A 17,430-nucleotide genomic window follows, 5' to 3' on the forward strand; every position below is an offset into this window, starting at 1 on the left:
TACCTGGGGGCCGCAGGAGGCAAAGTCAGGATGAGGCTGGGCCGCATAAAGGATTTCACAAAATCAAAATCACCCTGAAGCGAACTATTTTACCTTATAGTTTGCTTCAGTGCTCCCAATACAAGTAGTCTGCCGTGTCCCTGCCGCAAAACAAAGGCTGCTGAGCCCCCAAATCGCCCTGGGGGCAATCCGCCGGCATTTCCTGGAAGGGGCAGAGCTTTCAGCTTCAGCTCTGCCCCTCCTGACGTCAATTGCGGCGCATCGCCGCCTCTCACCGCCCCTCTCTGTGAAGGAAGAGTGAGAGGGGCGGGCAGAGGCGGCGATGCACCGCAATTGACGTCAGGAAATGCCGGCGGATTGCCCCCCGGGCGATTTGGGGGCTCTGCAGCCCTCGTTTAGCGGTGGGGATGCAGCGGATTACTTGGGAGCACTGAAGCGAACTATAAGGAAGCTTTTGCCGGGGAGGGCCACAAAATATTGCATCGAGGGCCGCAAATGGCCCGCGGGCCGCGAGTTTGAGACCCCTGCTCTAGATAGTCTTAAAGGCTTCCCCCATCAGCCTTCACACTACCAATCCAGCGCTGGGGCCCTCTGAATCTGAATAGGTTCATGTGGCCACACTCCCATGAGTGTACAAGCACAGGGGCACATACGACCCAAGCGGCAGCACGGAGCTGCTCAAATATTAGTGGCTCTGTACTGCTGCGCAGGCAGTTATTGTGCCTGTGCAGTCCCAATCATACATGGCAATAGCTGAATCCTGAATTATGCAACTGAGAAAAATTTAGTTTAGCAGTAGGGGGAATATATTTGATATATTCCCCAAGATTACCAAGCGCAGGAAGCGATGTCCCTCAATTTCTCCCTGCGCCCAAATTACACACGGCGGAAACCGTACACCTTATTGAGGTTTATGCACTCTTATACCATCTTAGATACTGGCTTGTGAATGGTGTGCTTATAAAAAAGATGGATTGTGCTTCTGTTTAGTCCAGATGATGCATTGTCTACAATTTTCAAAAAGAAATTCAAATTTTGATGGATACCAAAGGACCATTTTCTACTTGCCCATCATCTATTGTAAATGGGCTCTGACCAGAGAAATGGCAGTTGTGTTTCTGGATCATGGGTATACATGGTTTCTTCTTTGCATGGTAAGAGTTGTAACTTGCGTTTGTGGATGCAGAGATAAATGATGTTCACACACTATGGTTTTTGTAAGTAAGTGTTTTAGAGGCCATGCAATAACTACAACTAAAAAATGGTGTTGATTTTTCAACTAGTGAAGCCTGAGGGCTCAGAGATCATGGCCATCTAATACTGGTGTTCAACCTAGTCCCGTACGGAGGGCTGGTGCACACCAAAAACCGCTAACAGATCCGCAAACACTAGCGTTTTTTGAAGAGGTTTTTCAGAGCGATTCTAGGCATGTTAAGAGATTTTCTAAACATGCCTAGCGGTTTTGTGTAGTGTTTTTTATATTTTGTTACAGTGCAGCTGTAACTGAACAGCTTCTGTAACAAAACCCCTTGAAAAATCACTCTGATCTAGCGTTTTTCAGAGCAGGATTTCCACTTTTTTGTACTTTAGGCAGAGGCAGAAACACCTCACAAATCTCAAAAATGCTGCAGGACCCGAGTTCGCATTTGGGGGAAAAACGAGCCGCTCTGATGTGCACCAGCCTATTGACTAACATTAGCCAACATTAGCCAAGCGGGTTCCCCCCTGAAAAGAGTCTTAAAAAACACTCAGAACCGCTCTTGGTGTGCACCAGCCCATACAGAGATTTTTCTGGACTCTCTCAATCTTTTAACTGGAACCTGAAGACAATTTCATTCCTTTATAAACAATGGCAGTTACCAGTCTGTCATGCTGAACTTCAGGCTTTGTTTTTGAGTCATACACTTGCAACAAGCAGACGAGTGGCATGCCAGAGGCAAAGTATCTGATCTGGATGCAGTGTTTCCAGAGTAGTGTACCCCTCCCCATCTTTACTACTGCAAGGTTTTGCCTCTATTTTTTTTTTACCCAGTTGTTACTGGCAAATTAATCTAGACACTTGTGAGGTTTGTCCAGATTTTTTAAGCATTACCCATCTTTTTACAGTATGTTGCTGGAATCAGACATAAAATGACCATATATTTTTCATAAAACAAAAATTGTCTCAGTTACATGTGCCATGGTGACTTTCACCATTTTCAATATACGGTTTACATGATCTGCAGATTAACACATTGTTTCTATTTTTATTTACATAGAGTCTTATTTTTGGAAACACGGGTTGTTTACAAGTAAGTTTAAAGATTTTTAGTTTTGTTTTTGAATAGAGCAGGGGAAGTTGTAACCTTCCCCTCAAAAGTATTGAGTTAACAAAAAAAAAAAAAAAAAAAAACCAAAAAAAAAAAAAAACCTGGAGTTAGGTCAGCCGACATTTTGCAGACATAATCACATAAAAAGTGCATTGCAACTATATTCTGCTTGATATAGGATTTTACTACAAAGAACCTAACATAAAATTACATGCATTTAAATACGACTTTTCTTTCACTTAACACTAAAGTTTAGCCTGCTTATAAAAGGGGTGTTAAAGATGGAAAATTTGCATATTTTGGCTAAGAATTGCCCTGCTGCATATTTGCCTAGAGCCACATTGCATCTTTTTACTGCAATAGTACTGCCACATTTGCCTTCAACAGGGCTGCAGCAAAGATTGCACATGGCAATTAACACAAATCTCCCTCGCTTAGGAGACTTGCATTTGGTTGGCACTGAACCACAGCCTCCATTTTCAATGAATTCAGAGGAGGTCTTCTTAGTCAAGTAATGTGCAGGGCCGTGGAGTCTGAGTTGGAGCCATTTTGTGTACCTGGAGTTGGAGGTTTCATAAACTGCGGAGTCGGATGATTTTTGTACCGACTCCACAGCCCTGGTCATGTGATAAACTTAAGGCAAATGAGCCACAGACAGCTGGATAAATATTAGTGCTGCATGTCACTGCAATGGTTTATAAAAAAAAAAAAGTTACCTGGCACTAACAAAGCTCCATATGACAGCTTTGCATAATGCCCAGCAACACACTTTTGGTATATATTTTATACCACTTTATAAACAGGCCAAGAAAAAAAAATGTATGTGATTGGATACTAAAACTGGCCATACGTATTAGCTTTTAAACTGATGGGTGCAACAATAGGCAGAGATCCATGTCTAGTGCTCAATTCTTGCTGGATGATTAGCAGACCATTATGACTAGGCTCCTATGTTACTAGCACAGCATAACATACATTTTCCAACCCAACAGATCCTTGTAATATGGTAATCTGGTCTCTGAAAATCATTCTTGCACTTTGCAGTGAGATTGTTACACAACGGCACTGGAAATGCCCAGCTTAGCTTATTAGTGTGAAGTAAAGATCAATCAGCAACTCCAGTGCACGATGCATATTTTGTAAATTGTTTTGTGAGCTATCCTAAGAATTACAGATTCCCTTCCATCAAAATTTGCATCTATTCAACTAGATTTTAAAATGTAGCCTCTACATAATCTTATCTTAAGCCTTCTCAGGATCCATATTGGTTTAACTGCAGATATAGTCCATTCATGTTCTAACTGTATTTAGCCATCGGGAGTATAGAGACGAATTAGATGCTGCAGCTCTGTTGGGTAGCCACTAACAGGACAGCGCTGGTGATTTTTTACATAGTAGTAAGCACACCTGTAGCAGAAGACATAGCCTGAAGTGCCAAGAGCTGTGTCATTAACACGAACCTTACGACAAAGTGGGCCTCACTGTCCTTAGCTTGGGCAGGAGGGGAGAGTAGGTCTCCAGATCAAAATGAATTGGTGGAGTGGGGGCAGGCAAGGAGCTCAGAGACTTGATTGTATCTTGGTTATCTGTGGAATACCACCACTCCAGGAACTGCAGGAAGAAGACACCCAGAGACAGGCTGGAAGAGGACAGTCATAGATACACCACCAAGAGCCTTCTTCAGAACACTGCCCACACTGAAAACAAAAGAGGGAGAAGTTAGGACCGGAAGAGAACAGTGCTGAGAACAGTGCTGGCACAACAACCAATGGATCAAAGAAAGAAAGGTTTACATGTAATGGATTACTATCTTAACCCACTTTCTACAGTGCTCTTCTGGAAGGAGTGCAAAAACACATGCCTTACCTAGCAGTTGGCCATGGTATGAAAAAAACATGCACATTTTAATGAGCGGAGTGTGCACTGCGTTATGCCCACCTGTTTTGTTGTACTGCAGACATAAGGCAATGCACACAGTGTGAACATGACATTAACCACCTGCCCAGAACAAATAGCATTTCACACACAAGCTGCAGTTAAAGTGCATCCAGCTTTCACAATGTATCATATTGCAGAATATACTGAACCATTCATAAAAGCCCTTTGTCAAGTGATGCTTACTATTGTCTTTATGTGTATATATTCAAAGAAGAAAGATGGTGTCAAATAGGAGTCACATCATTATTCACAACAATATTTATTGTGCAAATACTGCCTGGCACAATGTATTTTGGCAAGGACATCCACATCATTTTGTTACTTATTTATGTGCTATGAATTCTGAAAATCACTAGGGAGGGATCTAATTATGGTCCATGAGATTTGTTACAAATGTTATACAGTGGAACCTTGTTTAGAGCATAATTCGTTCTGGAAACATGCTTGTATTCCAAAGCCCTCTTATAATCAAAGCGAATTTCCCCATAAGAATTAATGGAAACCCAGTTGATTCTAGTTCCACAATCCAAACACAGCTATAGTAAAATAGTATAAAATAAAACTGTAAACAAGACTTTCGCTATAACTAACAGAATCTTTTTTTTTTTGCCAATTACTGTACTTTTGAGGATTCATGGAAATGTGACATTGCACAGTCTTTACATTCAGATTAAGTACAATTAATTGCAATCCTGCAGCGCCAAAGGAAAAAAGAACTATCGGCTCAGTTGTGATGACGTGACACATGTAATACTTTTTTTTGCTTGTATATCAAGTCAAAATTTCACAAAAATGCTTGTATTCCAAAGCACTCTTAAAACCAAAGTTACTCTCAATCCAAGGTTTTACTGTACTACTATTTAAATATTAAGGAGGTTACATTTTATTATACCACTTTGTGCCTCTTTTTAAATCCCCCTTTCTGCTTTGAATTTATGTACACAGTAGTTAATTACCTACTGACACCTTCTCAGGAGTTGATAAAGAAATGGTCAGACATTGGTTTCTGAGTTAGGGATCTGACTGATCCGAACTCTGGAGGTACTTGCATGTATACTGTACATCTGACTTCATTGTAATTGTTTATGAGGTGGCCGATTGTACAATTGAACAGCATATTTTCTCACTAATAATAAGCAATTATTAAAGCCTATGTACTTTTCTTTCAGTTGTTCAATACTAAGTCACTGACCACACTATCTGATCAGCAACAGCCAATGTACATTTGAAAGTGCCTCAAGCTAAATTGGGGGTGTGCCTTTGCCGTTAAAAAATTACCAATTTAAAGGACACATCAGAGCAGATAAATAAAAAAAAATAAAAATAAAAAAATAAAAACACTTCCCTGGTGCGTCCTACAGCCCCTGCCTGCTGTTCTGTGCCCACGCCGCAACTTAGCTCCACGCTAGTGGTCCTGAGTCCCCTCCGATGCAGGATTCCTACTGCGCCTGCTTGAGCAGCTCCCAGAGTCACGCTGATGTCATCTGGATTGTACAGAGCAAGCGCAGAAGTACTGCGCCTGTGCTGTACGGTCCAGATGACGTCAGCGCAACCAGTGAACCAGTCGGAGTGCAGAGAGAGCTGACGCGGAAGGCCGACCTTGAGAGGTCGGCTTCACCACCGGAGGGGGCCAGGAGCCACCGGAGCTATGGCGAGGGCACAGGACGGGTGCCACGGGCTGGAAGAAGCCCCAGATAAGTGGATATTTTATTTTTAATTTCCTCAGACCACTCCTTTAAACGGTGCAGAAAATAGCTGTTAGTAGAACATCGGTAAATTTTCCGATATTCTACTACTACTTAACCACCCTGGCGTTCTGATTAAATCGCCAGGGTGGCTGCGGGAGGGTTTTTTTTAAATAAAAAAAAAACTATTTCATGCAGCCAACTGAAAGTTGGGCTGCATGAAAGCCCACTAGAGGGCGCTCCGGAGGCGATCTTCCGATCGCCTCCGGCGCCCAGAATAAACAAGGAAGGCCGCAATGAGCGGCTTCCTTGTTTTGCTTATATCGTCGCCATAGCGACGAGCGGAGTGACGTCATCGACGTCAGCCGACGTCGTGACGTCAGCCGCCTCCGATCCAGCCCTTAGCGCTGGCCGGAACTTTTTGTTCCGGCTACGCTGGGCTCAGGCGGCTGGGGGGGGACCCTCTTTCGCCGCTGCTCGCGGCGAATCGCCGACAGAGCGGCGGCGATCAGGCAGCACACGCGGCTGGCAAAGTGCCGGCTGCGTGTGCTGCTTTTTATTGCATCAAAATCGGCCCAGCAGGGCCTGAGCGGCAGCCGCTGGCGGTGTTGACGAGCTGAGCTCGTCCAGACCGCTCAGCTGGTTAATTCATATAGTGAAATATCAGTAATATTTGCTGATATTTAACTAGGACTTAACCTCTTCCTACTCCCACACAGAAATCGCTTCCTCCCGGTGGTGCCCCTAGCTTAAAGGGAACCTGAAGTGAGAGAGATATGGAGGCTGACATTTACATAATTTTAAACAATACCAGTTTCCTGGCTGTCCTGTGCTGATCCTCTGCCTCTAATGTTGGATACACACCATGCGTTTCCGCGTTCGATGCGTCCGTCGATACGCGTCGATTCGATTATTTCCGACATGTCCGATTCGCGGTTCGATGGGACTGTTAGGTCGATTTGCCATACCTTTACATAGCATTCGACCTAAAAATAATCGAAATGCGCTCGGAAATGCTTGGAAATAATCGAATCGACGCGTATCGACGGACGCGTGCGACGCAGAAACTCATGGTGTGTATTCAGCATAATACTTTTAAACCATAGAACCTGAACAAACATGCAGATCAGATGATATTTCAAACAAAAATCTGACAAGATTAGCTGCATGTTTGTTTAAAGTGAATTTGTACTGAATAAAATAAATTTAAAATAAAACAGGATATACCTGCACATGAATATTACATACTTACCTCGCAGTCAATTCCTCTCAGAATCTCAACCACTTTCTGCTTACAATTATTCTGCTATACATTTTGTCAGAACTGAAATATATCAGTTGCTGCCATTATAACTGAAAGGACAACTGCTGAGCAAGGTAATGTCCATGTTTCCCTATGGATCAAGTGGACATTATTTCAGTTTAACAGTGTGCTGACCAGGAAGCTGTTATGGCCCTTTTCAAATGGAGGAGCGAGAATTCCACTGATCACAGTGGACAAGCAGGACGCAGGAAGAAATGATAAACAGACTACAAGTAAGTATGAAGTGTGTATGTTTATTTTGACTTTTCAGTTCAGGTTCACTTTAAAGTTGTGCGATTCAGACAGTACTGATTCCAGAATGATCAACAGCCTTGCCAGGCAAACTGGTATAGTTTAAAAGGAAATAAATATGGTAGCTTCCATATTCTCCCCACTTCAGTTGTCCTTTAAAAAGAGTAACTGTCCGGCACATAAACAAAAATCAATTCTTATTTTTATCTGGTAAACAAGTAATAAGGATGCTAATCAGGCAATCCAAAAGTTAAAATCCCTATTACTTTTCTTGTTAATAAATTATCATTCCCCAGTTTACCTGACTCTTATTTGGTACACACAAAAAGGAAGTTGCAGGGCACGCTGGGTTGTCCTTTTTTGCTTCTGTACTTCCCCTCAGGCTTAACTAATGCAGCCTGACTGGCTGAAGCCTCTTTCCCTTCCGTTTTCCCCTCCCACACCTCTGTTCTTTCTGATTGGCCAATATTTCTCACGCTGAGACAATGCACTTTTCTATAGTGAAGGGCAGGCAAATCAGGCTGAGGAGACTAAGGGAGGAAATGACATCCGAATTGGCTTAAAAATGGCCACACTTAAAGAGACTCTAAAGCGAGAATAATTCTCGCTTCAGAGCTCATAGTTAGCAGGGGCACGTGTGCCCCTGCTAAAATGCCGCTATCCCGCGGCTAAACGGGGGTCCCTTCACCTCTAAACCCACCCCCGCAATGCTTGGTCGTAGACTTGGTCATGAGTGGAGGCAGGGCTGCAGCCGTTAGCCCTGCCTCCAGTCGCGTCTATCAGCGGCGCATCGCCGCCTCTCCCCCGCCCCTCTCAGTGAAGGAAGACTGAGAGGGGCGGGGGAGAGGCAGAGATACGCGCTGACAGACGCGCGTGGGGCAGGGCTGCGGCGGTTAGCCCTGCCCCAACCAGGAAGCGCTCCCCCGCTGCACGAGGGGATTTGGGGGTGAAGGGACCCCTGTTAAGCCGCGGGATAGCGGCGGTTTAGCTATGTATGAGGTCTTAAGCGAGATTTATTCTCGCTTCAGACTCTCTTAAAATGGGAAATGCTAAGAAGGATTTTCTCTTTTTTTACTGTAGGAAAATCACTAAAATTAAAACGTGGACAGTGCAATACATACTGTATGTTATTTAAGTAGAGCAAGTATTTACTTATATATATCTGTTTTTTTTTTCCTTAGATAGTATGGCTGACAGCTCCTCTTCAAACAAATAAAGATTTCAGATGTCTTAAAGTGAACATATTTAGCATGCCATGTCCCAGTACTGTGAACAGAGAAGAGCAGAGCAGGTGATCGCATGGGCGAGAGGCAGGGTGATTGACAGCGCACCTGGCCACCAGCAATGACAGAGGGAGGCGGGGACACGTGAGGCGGGAGATGCTGGGAAAGGGGGGAGAATCACTCGGGGGAGTATGATAGAGCTATAGAGGGAGGGATAGATGAATAAATAGATACAGGGACAGATGGGGACGAATAGCAGAAGGGGGCTATATAATAGGTCTCATATAGATAGCTAAGCTATAGCTATATGGGTCACTTCTAGCTAGCCAACTTATTCTGGGAGGGGGGGGGGGGAGCGGCTGGGGAAAATCGGCAAGGGGAGAGAGAGAGAGAGAGAGAGAGAGAGAGAGAGAGAGAGAGAGAGAGAAAGAGAGAGAGAGATGAGAGAGAAAAGAGAGAGAAAGAGAGAGAGAAAGAAAGAGAGAAAGAAAGAGAGAAAGAAAGAGAGAAAGAAAGAGAGAAAGAGAGAGAGAAAAGAAAGAGAGAAAGAGAGAAAGAAAAGAGAGAGAGAGAGAGAGAGAAAGAAAGAGAGAAAGAAAGAGAGAAAAGAAAGAGAAGAAAGAAAGAGAGGAAAGAAAGAGAGAAAGAAAGAGAGAAAGGAAAGAGAGAAAGAAAGAGAGAAAGAAAGAGAGAAAAGAAAGAGAGAAAGAAAGAGAGAAAGAAAGAGAGAAAGAAAGAGAGAAAGAAAGAGAGAAAGAAAGAGAGAAAGAAAAGAGAGAGAGAAAGAAGAGAGAGAAAGAAAGAGAGAAAGAAAGAGAGAAAGAAAGAGAGAAAGAAAGAGAGAAAGAAAGAGAGAAAGAAAGAGAGAAAGAAAGAGAGAAAGAAAGAGAGAAGAGAAAGAGAGAAAGAAAGAGAGAAAGAAAGAGAGAAAGAAAGAGAGAAAGAAAGAGAGAAAGAAAGAGAGAAAAGAAAGGAGAGAAAGAAGAGAGAAGAAGAGAGAAAGAAAGAGAGAAAGAAAGAGAGAAGAAAGAGAGAAAGAAGAGAGAAAGAAAGAGAGAAGAAGAGAGAAGAAGAGAGAGAGAAGAGAGAGAGAGAGAGAGAGAGAGAGAGAGAGAGAGAGAGAGAGAGAGAGAGAGAGAGAGAGAGAGAGAGAGAGAGAGAGAGAGAGAGAGAGAGAGAGAGAGAGAGAGAGAGAGAGAGAGAGAGAGAGAGAGAGAGAGAGAGAGAGGGGCAGACAGACAATAGCTCCCCTCTATGCTGCTATAGCAGCCCTCTATGCTGCTATAGAAGCATAGAGGGAGCTATTGTGGCTGGGAACGCGAAGAATCGCGTTCCCAGCCTGTCGGGTCCTGCCGGCGAAAACCGGAAGTGGACGCCGGCAGGAACAGGAGGATCGGAGCGAGGCTGCGAGGGCACGGGACAGCTGCAGGGGGCTATTGGGAAGCCCCAGGTGAGTAAAAATCATTTTTTTTTTTTGGCTTAAGGTTACCTTTAAAGATCTCTAAATACACCAAAATTAACTGTAGCTTACCTTTAGTGCAGAAGCTGTTTTTTCTTGTTGGTAGTCCATGGCTTGCAAGTCTTCCATGGTCAGCCTAGCAAGCTGCACCCCAGCCAAACTGAGCAGTGGAGAGTGGTGCCTAGCATTCCAGAGAATATATCTCAGCTGATAAAACAAAAAACAGCCTTCCCATGAAAGTTTTTACAAAGGGGGTAGGATGCTAGAATAGCTTTGTAGCACCTTTTTCGGAATGATGATGGCTTTTGTATAGAATAATCTTCCTCTTCCCGCAGTCTGTTCACTAGTTTCTCAAGCTTGACTCGCAAGTAAGGGATCAGCACAAGCAGCAGAAGTGACTTCCAGTACTCCCTACGAGGTAAGCGATGCTGCCCATTGCTTCCATGAAACAGCTACACGCTTCAGTCCATAGAAGTTCTCAAGAAAAGAAGCACTAGTCCAAGACAAGTAGTGTTGCTGGAAGAAGCAGATCCAGCAGAGTGTAAAGTTCATCAAACCACCTCCAGACAGGGCCATAACGGGCAGGATTTGATTCTGCAAGGAGCTAAAAAGAATGACACAATCAAGTTTCAAAAGCCTATTTACCATACTATTCTTATGTATTTATATAGCACTGACCATTAGACTTTTATGTACGGAACTAAAGGGAACCCCCAAAAAAGCAAAAGGTCAATAATGTTTTCATGAAACAGAATCATATGTATTTGCCTTGATTCTCCTAGTTCAACATAAAAAGACACAAGACAGGCATAAGCGAATGGATAAAACAGGTTTACAAAATTAATATGCATCAATAAGATATACTTTTTACACCTGAATTTTCTGGCAACTTGGGCGACAGCAGACACTCATGCAGTGAACCTTTTACACTTGGAACTGAATCGTGCCCTAGAGGAGTGACAGTCTAGCTCTGCCCTTTCTCTAAGGAAGAGTAAGCCAGGGTCACACTGTCAGTTTTTGTGCACATTTTCTGCATAGAAAAAAAAAAACACATTTAAACTAAAAACCTACCATATATACTCGGATACAAGTCGACCGCATGTATAAGTCGACCCCAAAATTTGACCCTCTTAAACAGGAATTTATTAATTACTCAAATATAAGTCTGTGCAGCAAAGTTAAGGGCTGTGTGGGCCCCTTTGTCCCCCTGGCTGTGTGGCCCCTCTAGTTGGGTGTCCTCTGTGTCCCCCCTGGCTGTGTGGCCTCTGTGTCCCCCCTGGCTGTGTGGCTTCTGCTGTGTTGCCCCTGTTTCCCCTGGCTGTGTGGCTTCTGTGTCCCCCTGGCTGTGTGGCTTCTGTTGTCCCCCTGGCTGTGTGGCTTCTGTGTCCCCCTGGCTGTGTGGCCTCTGTGTCCCCTGGCTGTGTTGGCTTCTGTATCCCCCTGGCCGTGTGGCCCCTGTTTCCCCTGGATGTGTGGGCTTCTGTGTCCCCCTGGCTGTGTGGCCTCTGTGTCCCCCCTGGCTGTGTGGCTTCTGTGTCCCCCTGGCTGTGTGGCTTCTGCTGTGTTGCCCCTGTTTCCCCTGGCTGTGTGGCTTCTGTGTCCCCCCTGGCTGTGTGGCTTCTGTGTCCCCCTGGCTGTGTGTCCTCTGTGTCCCCCTGGCTGTGTGGCTTCGGTATCCCCCTGGCTGTGTGGCCCCTGTTTCCCCTGGATGTGTGGCTTCTGTGTCCCCCTGGCTGTGTGGCCTCTGTGTCCCCCCTGGCTGTGTGGCCTCTGTGTCCCCCCTGGCTGTGTGGCCTCTGTGTCCCCTGGCTGTGTGGGCTTCTGTGTCCCCCCTGGCTGTGTGGCTTCTGTGTCCCTCTGGGCTGTGTGGCTTCGGTATCCCCCTGGCTGTGTGGGCCCCTGTGTCCCCTGGATGTGTGGCTTCTGTGTCCCCCTGGCTGTGTGGCCTCTGTGTCCCTCTGGCTGTGTGGCTTCTGTGTCCCCCTGGCTGTGTGGCTTCTGTGTCCCCCCTGGGCTGTGTGGCTTCTGTGTCCCCTGGCTGTGTGGGCCCCTGCTGTGTGGCCTCTGTGTCCCCCCGGCTGTGTGGCCTCTGTGTCCCCCTGGCTGTGTGGCTCATGCTGGGTGGCCCCTGTGTCCTGCTGGCTGTGTGGCTTCTGCTGTGAGGCCCCCTGTGCAGTCACTGGTGGGCAATAGCTATCCCCTGTCTCCCCTTCCCAGCAGTGTTAGCAAACAGCTTGCTAAAAAGCCCCCCTCCTTCCACCACCATGCAAAGAGGCATCTTCTCTCTACCTCTCCCCCCTCTGTGTGATCACTGAAGCCAGCAATCACTCACTGAGCTATCCGGTGTTCCGATCTGATAAACAAAAGCAGACAGTTTACTGAAAACCCCCCTCCCTCCCACCACCATGCAAAGGAGCCTCTTATCTCTATCTCTCCCCCCTGTGTAATCGCTAAAGTGGAAGCTTCTCACTCACACTAATCCATCCGAGCGCAGCCCTCTTCTCCCTGAGTCCCTGTAGTCACGCTGACTGGGCTGTGTATGCATAAGCTACAGCTTCCGATGTCATGTGATACATGAAGTCACATGACAGGAGCCGTAGCGGTGAGCTCTCAATGCATACACAGCCCAGCCAGCGTGACTGACTACAGAGAGCTGCGCTCGGATGGATTAGTGAGTGAGAAGCTTCCACTTTAGCGATTCCACAGGGGGGAGAGGTAGACAAGAGGCTCCTTTGCATGGTGGTGGGAGGGAGGGGGATTTTCAATAAACTGTCTGCTTTGCATTACAGGAAGGGGGAGAGAAAGAGGTGCCTCCCCCATTCTTGGCTATAAGTGGGGAAATTTTGGACTATCTCGAGTATAAGGCGACCCCCCCACTTTTATACTTTGAGTCAGTCCAAAATTTCTCGACTTATAGCCGAGTATATACGGTATGTTAATCACGGACTAGTTCCCACAAATGAATTTTTCGCATGCAGAGAAAAACTGACCGCACTGCGCGTTTCCCATGCAGCACTGTGTGCATTTAGAGAAAATGCACGCAGTGCATTTCATGTCTGAATAATAAGGGCTGTGGAGTCGGTACAAAAATCTTCCGACTCCAACTTCTCAGTTTATGAAACCACGACTCCAACTCCGGGTACCCAAAATGGCCCGACTGACTCCTCGACTCCGACTCCTTAGTCTAATACTTAACAGGGCTGTGGATTTTGTACAAAAATCATCTGACTCCGACTCCTCAGTTTATGAAATCAACGACTGACTCCGACTCCAGGTTACCAAAATTGCCCCGACGCCTCCACTCCAACTCCACAGCCCTGTGAATAACTGCTGTGTTTTCGCACATGTAAACACACAGGGCCCTCATTCAATTCACATTTCCTCCAAAGTTTTCTCCTAGGTGATATTTTCACATCTTATCAACATAAATGCCTTTTAAAGAAAGTCTGAAGTTAAAATATAAAAAAACAAAAACAAACAGATACTAACTAACCTAAGGAGAGGGAAGGCTCTGGGCCCTATAGAGCCTTCCCATTCTCCTCACGGTGTCCTCATTCCCCTGCAGGCTCTTCAGTTTCAGTATCTGGGTTTTTGTTTTTTTTCACTTCAGACTACCTTTAAGCCACCAGCAAGCAAGAAAGTACTCAGAATAATTTGGCAATACTTTTTCATCCATTTTTTCCTGCCTTTATTGCAGAGTGCAAAAGTTACTTTAAACAGAAGAATAGGAGAAAGGTGAATTGGATCAGGCCCATGATGTGCAGATAATGCATGCAGAAAAATGCACACAGAAAATTGACAGACAAGTGTGACCCTTGTCTTAGGGCTAGTTCACACTTGCTTTAAAAACGTATCCGTAGCTACGTTTTTTGTTCCGGACAAAAAACTGAGCCACGGATACCAATGTTAAAAATAGGAACAGCACACACTCAAGTTAAAAACGTATCTGCGTGCGATCCGCGGAATACGTTTTTAAACCCGGAACGCAGAGTCCGGACTTGCAGCATTTTTCACGGACCCGTATACACGTACGGGTAGTGAAAAATCAATGGAGAAACGGGCCTCCCTCTTCACTGACATTTTGGGACACTGGAAGCGGATCAGTTTCCAGTGTCCCTTGGTGAAGGATGGGGCCGCCATGCTGGAGGGGGTAGCAGCCAGGACGGGGGGGCTGCGGGCAAAGCGGCGGCCAGGGGGGTCACTTCTTGCGATGCCGCTCACTGACATACAGAGGGCGGCATTGCAGGAAGTGACTCGAGCGGTGTGGGCGGAAGTGCCCGGCTCGCCGAACCTCCTTAGGTACAATTTATTACATTATGGGCGAGCTGGAGGGGGAGCGGGGACGGGGGGCACCCAGGTGAGCAAGGGCCCCCTGGCCGCCGCTTTCCCCGCAGCCCCCCGTCCTGGCTGCTAACCCCTTTAGCAAAATAAAAAAAACGCAAACGGATCCAGAACGTGTGCTGCAAAAAAGGCAGCACGGATCCGTTTGCGTTCCGGTTTTTGAAAATCGGAGCCCGGACAGCGGATGCGTCCCGCACCCGGAGCTAGTGTGGCCCTAGCCTTAGAGGCAACATATACCTCATAGGGATGTGAATGTTAAATTTGACTTGCCATTTTTTTCAATGCTCTAGAGTTATTGGAATTACAGGGGGTTAAACTGGAACTTTGTACAAGTTTAATAATACTCGGAAATATCTGACAGCTTGATTAATCTTCCACGCTGTCAGGTAATTTACCAGCAGATTTCCAAATGTGCAAGGTTTAGCCCCTCTATTTTTAGTAAATGTAAACCAATGAAAACAACTGCAAGAATAATTTTACATCACATCCTTGCAGCACATGCTGCCCCTTAGTGGCCTCTGGAAAAGGGCAGAGCTGGACTCTAACTACGTTCACAGTAGTTCGCTGCGGTGTGGCATAATGGCCACTTTGTAACACGGCTTTCTGCACTTTAATGCACCAACTATGCGATGTTCACAGTGTGGTGGGTGCATTGCCTTATAATGGTGTGGTATCTGAACACACTGCATGCAGTGCTCTATCACAAAATGTGTGGGTTAACCTAAAGATGTCAGCTTTATATAAATACATAATAAGAATAATGATGAGGGAATAATCCAAACTAACATAACTGTCCTTTTTTCTTCAAATGAAAAACAAAAGTTTGCTTTCCTAAAACAGAAAGAATTTGCGATAATTCAGGTTGGAGTGAGCTCGAGATGTCTCCCAGGCACCACTGCTGAATATATGCAAATTAACCATTGTACCCTTAGAAGCTAAACACACCTCCAGAACCGCTGGAATGCAATGATGTGTCAGCTTGTTAATATGTACAGAGCCATAATAATCCAACATGCATACAGACTGTTTCGGATTGTTTGATCCTCAACAGTGCATGGCATGGATTAATTTGGCTCTATGGAGTAGGGCTTGTAAATCCGAGAAGCACAGACTAACCAGCAAGCTCATGGTGACCCAGAACTCAATGAAGGGCAGTACCTTGACAACATGATGTAATGCAGGTCGCACAGCCGTCATCAAGCTTTCTTGAGCCACCACTTCAAAAATGGAAGGCCTGTCGTCAGCTGCTGATGAAGATGTGATGTGGGCCCCGCGCTCTGCCATCTTTAAATGTGGTGAAAAATGCTTCCAGGGAATAAGCTACAATACCTTCGCCCTAACCACAAGCATCCCTGTAAATACAAAAATAACTTTATTCAAGTTTAATTACTATAAATATTGTTCCAGTTAAAACTGAACATGTTAATACAAATACAAAATAATTAAACAAAACTTGTACAATGTTATCAAGAAACCTACGCATGGCAGCAAGTAACAGGTGATTGTCGGTTTCCAAGCTCCTGTCATCTACTTTGTGCAGCATTCAAATCACTGAAGTCCCCTCCTTGCAATGGATACATACTATCACCAATACAGGTAAGCACAGAGCATGCTGGACCGCTGGCTAAAGGTCGCGCTTACGCACATGCATCCGATTGATGATATAGCGATGCTGAATTTCCCTAACAGCTGTCTCATCTTTACATTTTGCACAATTATGTAGACCACATATGGATACCGCCTATGTCATCCACTCGGCATCAGCAACAACTTGTACGGTCTCGGTGACTCCACTCTCAGAAAACAGCAATAAACAATCTGCGTCCTCTGGGCACAGTCACAAAATCTCACCTGACACTTTCCGGTGCCTGAAACGCAAAGTGACAGCACACAGGATAAACTTCCGGTTTTTGAAACGCAAAAGCTCCACCCATTATAGATCTCGATATTGGAACGCATTTGGTAGCTATGTGACGTTATATCCGGTGTTTGGAACGCAGGTGGGTTTGCTGGGTGAGGTGCTCGCTGTTTCCGGAGCTGCTGTCTCTGCAGTCTCCTTCTTTGCTCCAGGGATTGTCTGCTTCCGGATTCCCGTTACATCCCGAATTTGATTCTTATCTCGTCTAGTCGGTGAGTGGGAGCAGGAGAGGGTCCTATGAGAAGCCAAGCAAAAGTGTGTGGCAGCATCAGATCAGCCTGTGTGTCAGTGCAGATGTGCTCTGCAAACCACTATCCAACTGCCCATTGCTGCAAGAGACAGATGTGCTGCCTGTGTGCTCTTTGGAATTCACAATATTCTAAGACAGGATACCCAGATAGCTCACAGTACCTAGAACCACCACAGCTATTAATTATAATATCCTGAGGCTAGCCGTTTCTCACAAAATTCGTAAGATTCCTAATTTACTAGCTGTAGATAAAACTGCTTGCATGACCAGATAGCATTAAATTATCAATTTTGAGATACCATAGGGGTTCATTTGTTCTGCTTGTGTAGACCAGCACTTGTATTTTTGAACTCCTCAGACTAGACTAGACTTAAAACTTGCTTATATTGAAAACATGTGACCGGTAACTGAGAAACCAGTCATTTGTTATAAATTCTTCAATAACTATTCAAATGAAGTTTGAATTGCCAGACAGCTTAACTGTTAGATATTAATCATTAGTCTTCCAAAAGGCTGTAAGGAACCTACATGGCTATTGGATCATGGCTAAAAACAAAAATATGTAACCTGCTTAAGCATGTTTCTTTAAGGACATCCGAGGTGACCTGTGACATGATGAGCTAGACATGTGTATGTACAGTGCCCAGGACACAAATAACTAGGCTATGTTCCATTTTTACTTTCTCTGCCTGAAAGAGTTAAAAATCAGGTATGCAAGTGACTGTTTCTGTCTGGGTTGGGACTGGGGCGGA

The 17,430-nt window shown here is 45.2% G+C and overlaps 2 protein-coding genes across 3 annotated transcripts in view; one reads left to right on the plus strand and one right to left on the minus strand.

The window, feature by feature from the left end:
- Positions 1-2,400: 2,400 nt before the first annotated feature.
- On the minus strand, positions 2,401-16,334 carry PEX12 (peroxisomal biogenesis factor 12). The gene is given in 10 exon segments (XM_068266068.1): positions 2,401-3,787; positions 3,789-3,956; positions 3,958-4,006; positions 4,650-4,783; positions 10,242-10,412; positions 10,415-10,604; positions 10,606-10,697; positions 10,699-10,773; positions 15,669-15,862; positions 15,990-16,334. Coding segments are annotated over 9 exon segments (1,176 nt in total). The 5' UTR covers positions 15,795-15,862; positions 15,990-16,334; the 3' UTR covers positions 2,401-3,616.
- Positions 16,335-16,489: 155 nt separating this feature from the next.
- AP2B1 (adaptor related protein complex 2 subunit beta 1) overlaps positions 16,490-17,430 on the plus strand; it is a 168,772-nt gene continuing 167,831 nt past the window's right edge. For both annotated transcript variants that reach the window (XM_068268655.1, XM_068268656.1), the window contains exon 1: positions 16,490-16,640. The gene's annotated coding sequence lies outside the window, so the exon portion shown is untranslated. The remainder of the gene's footprint in view (positions 16,641-17,430) is intronic.

The sequence above is a fragment of the Hyperolius riggenbachi genome, chromosome 2 (assembly GCF_040937935.1).
Source record: "Hyperolius riggenbachi isolate aHypRig1 chromosome 2, aHypRig1.pri, whole genome shotgun sequence".
NCBI classification, from domain to species: Eukaryota; Metazoa; Chordata; class Amphibia; order Anura; family Hyperoliidae; genus Hyperolius; species Hyperolius riggenbachi.